Source organism: Cyprinus carpio, chromosome B25 (genome assembly GCF_018340385.1).
Source record: "Cyprinus carpio isolate SPL01 chromosome B25, ASM1834038v1, whole genome shotgun sequence".
In the NCBI taxonomy this organism is placed as follows: domain Eukaryota; kingdom Metazoa; phylum Chordata; class Actinopteri; order Cypriniformes; family Cyprinidae; genus Cyprinus; species Cyprinus carpio.
In genome coordinates, this window is record NC_056621.1 from 12,901,128 (window position 1) to 12,906,994 (window position 5,867).

The window sequence follows — 5,867 nt, forward strand, 5'->3', positions numbered from 1 at the left end:
AGTTCCCCCAATGCTGCGGCGAAAAATAGTGGAGCAAAATCAGAAAGGAGTTTCTCAGAGAAAAATTGCAAAGAGTTTGAAGTTATCATCATCTACAGTGCATAATATCATCCAAAGATTCAGAGAATCTGGAACAATCTCTGTGTATAAGGGTCAAGGCCGGAAAACCATACTGGATGCCCGTGATCTTCGGGCTCTTAGACGGCACTGCATCACATACAGGAATGCTACTGTAATGGAAATCACAACATGGGTTCAGGAATACTTCCAGAAAACATTGTCGGTGAACACAATCCACCGTGCCATTCCCCGTTGCTGGCTAAAACTCTATAGGTCAAAAAAGAAGCCATATCTAAACATGATCTAGAAGCGCAGGCGTTTTCTCTGGGCCAAGGCTCATTTAAAATGGACTGTGGCAAAGTGGAAAACTGTTCTGTGGTCAGACTAATCAAAATTGTAAGTTCTCTTTGGAAAAGTGGGATGCCATGTCACCCGGACTAAAGAGGACAAGGACAACCCAAGTTGTTATCAGCGCTCAGTTTAGAAGCCTGCATCTCTGATGGTATGGGGTTGCATGAGTGCGTGTGGCATGGGCAGCTTACACATCTGGAAAGGCACCATCAATGCTGAAAGGTATTTCCAAGTTCTAGAACAACATATGCTCCCATCCAGACGTCGTCTCTTTCAGGGAAGACCCTGCATTTTCCAACATGACAATGTCAGACCACATACTGCATCAATTTCAACATCATGGCTGCGTAGAAGAAGGATCCAGGTACTAAAATGGCCAGCCTGCAGTCCAGATCTTTCACCCATAGAAAAAATTTGGCGCATCATAAAGAGGAAGATACGACAAAGAAGACCTAAGACAGTTGAGCAACTAGAAGCCTGTATTAGACAAGAATGGGACAACATTCCTAAACTTAAGCAACTTGTCTCCTCAGTCCCCAGACGTTTGCAGACTGTTATAAAAAGAAGAGGGGGTGCCACACAGTGGTAAACATGGCTTTGTCCCAACTTTTTTGAGATGTGTTGATTCCATGAAATTTAAAATCAACTTATTTTCCCCTTAAAATTATACATTTTCTCAGTTTAAATGTTGTATTCTGAATAAAATATTGAAATTTGAAACTTCCACATCATTGCATTCGGTTGGGAATCGGGTTTGGATATATATATATATATATATATTATATATATATATATATATATATATATATATATATAATTATTTACATAATAAATTGTAATACATTATTGATATCTTTTCATGTAATCTTTTCATTTTTTAATAATAATTTTATTACCTATTTTATTTATGTTGTTTTACTTTTTATAATATTTATTGATGTATTGTACACATATCTTTTCATTTTTTAATAATAATTTAGACTAGTACACATCATTTATATCAAGTTCCAAATGTTTTAAGCTATATTATATTATCAATCACTAGAAAGACTCACACAGAATCAAGCAGAAAGAAATTAGCAAAGTGTGTAGGTTGTGCTTTAGGTCCAAAGCAAAAAAAAGTTCCTAAGAATTCATAAAAAATATGGGTAAATATGGGTAAATGTGTCACCCAAAACACAGTAGCACATGTTGCTGAATCCTATTTATTTATTTATTTATTTTTTAATAAACAGTGTTTTTAAATGTATTTTATATTGGATTTCCTACTTTATTGTTTGAATTAAACAATTAAATAATTGTAATTATTTTTATATTATATATATTATATTCTAAATTAAATGTAACATTTATATTGTCACACACACACACACACACACACACACACACACACACACACACACACACACATATATCCTCATTTATTTTTAAATATAAACATCGAAACCATTTTAAATATATTTTTGAATATATTTTACATTACTGTGTTACGTTTTACTGAACTTTCTCAGAGCTGTCAAACCATATTTGATCTCAGATCAAATTTGTTCTTTCTTTAGCAGAAACTTATTAGTACTTAACAAATAATTGAGCTCTGCCAATGTCAGTTTAACTCTAGAGGCATCATCTCCTCCCAGTTACTGTCCTGTTTAAGTGGCCATTCAATCAACCTCACAACCACCGAGTGATTACAGCTATGAGCATTTTCAATCCTCCACAATGACGGCAGCAGAAATCCATTCATGGTACAAATAATTCAGCACTGCGCCTTCAGCTTTTCACAGCCATATAAAGCCTGGCTCTACTTTACTTTTATATCTCTAGGGGGCAACATCAAACTCTTTTTTCGTCCGAAAAATGATGAAATATTGATCTGCAAAAGAGGTTTTGGCGGGCAGCATACATATGTGGCATCAGTGACAAAGCCGAGCAATAAGTCTAAAGGCACACATAAGCACCTTAAAGAAGGTGAGGATGGATGTAGCCAGTGTCGGCCATAACACGTCTTAAATAACCATCAACACCAAATTGTCTGTCTGAAACGGTTCCTGGCAGCTGAGCCAAAGAAAGCAGCTTCAAAGATAGATTTACAGCCTCTTTCTGTCAAGCCATCAATTCATGTTGTGTTAATTGTCATCACTGACTTATTTTCTGTACGAGAGGCAATTTTGGCAGCATTTGACCAGTCAGAGGGAATATCCAATTCAGAAGCTGAGCTTTTTTGCTCTTTTTAACAAACTTATGTTCCCCTTTTTTCTTCAGATTTTGGATTCTCTTTGAAGGCTCTGATCAGAACAATCTGATTCTGACTCTTATAACTAGAGTTTGCTACGCAAAAGCAAAGTAACAAAGTGACGTCTCAACATATGCCACTTGTCAGAACCTCATTTAGCCTTGGTTTGGAACAAGTGGCAAGTAATTGATTCCAAAAAGAGAAAGAGGAGATCAATACAGCACTTACAGGCAAAGGATAGATAAGAATTTTCAGGGCTCTACAGACTGAATTGAATGTTATTAACTTCTTTTTACCACAAAAATTGTTTTTTCTTCAGTGGACCTGCAGCATTTTGTGTCGTTTAATAATGGTAAATATGTTGTATAAATAAATAGTAATATAATATAATATAATATACTGTAGAAAAGGTGAGAAAATAGATTTTTGCACAATGCAATTGACAGTTATTGGCCAGTTAGGTGACTGACAGTGACTAACGAGGGATGGCCTGTAATTTTTTTTAGTTTATTTGTCTATTTATTTATTTTTTTATTTTACAGAATATGAACATTCAACATCATTAATGTTCTGCAGGCAAATCCAGCTATGAAGAGACAATAAACTGTTTTTTTTATCCAGCTTAAACACAGCTGTTCAGAAGTTTAACAATGCAAAATTTTATGATTTAACTAACTATACAGAGTGCATGGATCACATTCAATGATAGGCTGTGAGTTTATTTATTTTAATTTTTTATTTTTTAATTAATTAATTGTGGGTTTTTTTTTTTTTTTTTTTTTAGCTTTTCAACTAAACTAAATTTAATCATCCTTAATCAGCTTAATAGTAGTTTTATATTTTCAAGATTTATAGCAAAAAAAGTCTTTAAAATAATTGTTATTGTATTTTTATCAAACACATAATTCTATTATTCGTATTATGCAAATATAAAAATAACTGATACACAGACAACTTTACAAAACAAGTTATATTGCACTTTAATGCACAAAACAGCAGATTAACATTAAATATGACAGTATCACGTTTACATCACGCAAATATTTGAAGAACAATTTCTTTACAACTTTGCTTCAGTGTCTTCAGTCTCTTCACTTAAAAAAATATTAATATAAATCAAACTGTAGTTATTTATGATATATAATGCATATGGACTCTATCCCATTACAATCCATTCAGAATTGTGTGTTTCCATCACAAACACTTTAACAAGAAAAAGTTGCAGAAAGCCCCGCGCGGACAGTCGCACATCTTGCCGATTCGAGAGCCTTTTCTGATCGCGCACTGCTCCCCCAAATCACACTGGCAGGAGAAAACAGGAGAGATCGTGTTACTTTTGCCATTACAGCATTTGCGTTAGTGCGTAAAAGCGCACTTGTTTAAAGCTAATGGTTGGAGACACGTAATGGATTATTATGGAGAAAGAAAAAAATAATTTCCATCTAACAAATACTATATATTGATAAATAAACAAATTAGGAGATGTTTTACTATTACATGTAAATGATAAGCAGACATAAAAAAGCCAAGACGCATATCCATGCAATTGCACAATGTCAATGTCGTCAGCACAAGCAACGCGCACTTATACGCAAAGTTAAAATGAATAATATAAATATATACCATGGGAACTTGACCAAATTTCTTCTCCCAAGGTGGAATTCGTTTGGTCTGCAGCTTTTCCAGAACTTCTTGCAGAGCCCCGAGCTGGTTTGACAAAACATTTAGAAAAAAAGATTTTTCCTTTCAATCTCTTTTTCAAATCAGATCACTCGAAAATAAGGCTATATAACAATTCACAAAAAAATCAAGCAAAAACTTTTAAAAGTTCTGGGACTTTTGTGTATAGCCTAAGGTCTATTGCGCAGCAAAAGATGCATTACTCACAAGCTGTTTTTCACTTGTCAGGTTTGGGTCTTTGGGGTAGAAGTCTCTGATGGCTCTTGTGTCCAGTTCCACCTCTATCTCTGGCTCTGACTCGTTCGCTTTGGCTCCGGTCAACAAGCAGAGCAGCAGCGCGCACACAGCCATGCGCGTCTTCAGACTGGAGCTCTCCATGGTCCTGAATTTAGGGAGCTTTGGCACCTGAGCGCGCAACGCCGTTGTATGTCTCAATGCAAAGTTTTGGCTCAAATAACCATCTCAACAGCCTTGCACCCTTTTATGTGCTCCAAACTGCATGCGTTTATGTGATCTGGTGTCGCCCCGCCTTTAACATTGATTTCGTTCGCACGTAAGCGCGATCATTCATTGCGTAAATGCTCTGGAGACAAGTCATCAAATGCGTTAAGGTTGCCTCCGGAATGTCTTATTTTTTTAACTTCACCAAGGACACATCCGTTTATGTGTTTTACTGCAGGCTCTGTCGATTGTATAAGAAAAGCTTTTGAACATTTTGGAGTACTTTGGAAACACGCATGGCTGCTTAAATCTGATTGCATAAGACTTAATACATATATGTCTATTAAAATTGTTGTACACCAGAACATAAATACAGATGCTTGACTCTAAATATGCTTCACATACACAGCAGGGACATAATAGACATGGGCACCTGCTGTTACAGTAATTATACCAGGCATATCTGACTATATTTGAACCACATGACTAAAATGTGAGGGAAATTATATGGTTTCATAAATTAAATGTCTATTATTATTATTATTATTTTTTTTTTTTATTTTTTTTTATTTTTTTTTTTTTGCATTTCAATCTTTAAAGTTCCTAGAAACTTCAAATGAGCACTTGAACATTCTAATATTTTTAGAGAATGCTAATGTGAAGAGGAAGTTTGCTTATTAGGGATTTTGGGAAATGCTTAATCATTTTCTCATTTATGTGTTTAATTGCAAGGGGCCAAGAGCCATCTGCACCCTAAAAGTGTAGACACCTCACTACTTAAACATGTCTAGACTAGTCTAAGCCTCACTGGAATGTGAATAGGGATTTTTTTTTTTTTTATAATAAAAAGTTTTTTTATAGTAGAATTTTTTTTTTGTTTTTTAGGTAATAGGCTAATATTTTTGCCTGTCTGTGACGTCATATTTAGAGGAAATTATTTTCAGGTTGAATTTGATAGGCTATTTGTGTATCAGCAGATCAATACATTTCTGCCCGACAACATTCACATTAACCATGAATTTCTCACAGTTAGGGTGTTGTGGAAATAAAATAAGTCCTCTGTCAGCTATATGCCAGGGATTAACTTGCACAAGAGATCAAA

The 5,867-nt window shown here is 34.8% G+C and overlaps 1 protein-coding gene across 1 annotated transcript; it reads right to left on the reverse strand.

The window, feature by feature from the left end:
• Positions 1-3,595: 3,595 nt before the first annotated feature.
• cart2 (cocaine- and amphetamine-regulated transcript 2) lies at positions 3,596-4,810 on the reverse strand. Its single transcript, XM_019083335.2, has 3 exons — positions 4,532-4,810; positions 4,268-4,351; positions 3,596-3,946 (listed from the first exon to the last, which is right to left on the reverse strand). The coding sequence occupies exons 1-3, from the start codon at positions 4,700-4,702 to the stop codon at positions 3,839-3,841; spliced, it is 363 nt and encodes a 120-aa protein (XP_018938880.1). The 5' UTR covers positions 4,703-4,810; the 3' UTR covers positions 3,596-3,838.
• Between the last annotated feature and the right edge of the window lie 1,057 nt (positions 4,811-5,867).

Bases quoted from the DNA above. Each gene is read 5' to 3' on its own strand.
- cart2 (XM_019083335.2), bottom strand. From the start codon at position 4,702: ATGGAGAGCTCCAGTCTGAAGACGCGCATGGCTGTGTGCGCGCTGCTG. The intron at 4,352-4,531 runs GTGAGTAATGCA...TTGTCAAACCAG, and splicing joins TGACAAGTGAAAAACAGCTT to CTCGGGGCTCTGCAAGAAGT. The intron at 3,947-4,267 runs GTATATATTTAT...TTCTCCTGCCAG, and splicing joins AATTTGGTCAAGTTCCCATG to TGTGATTTGGGGGAGCAGTG.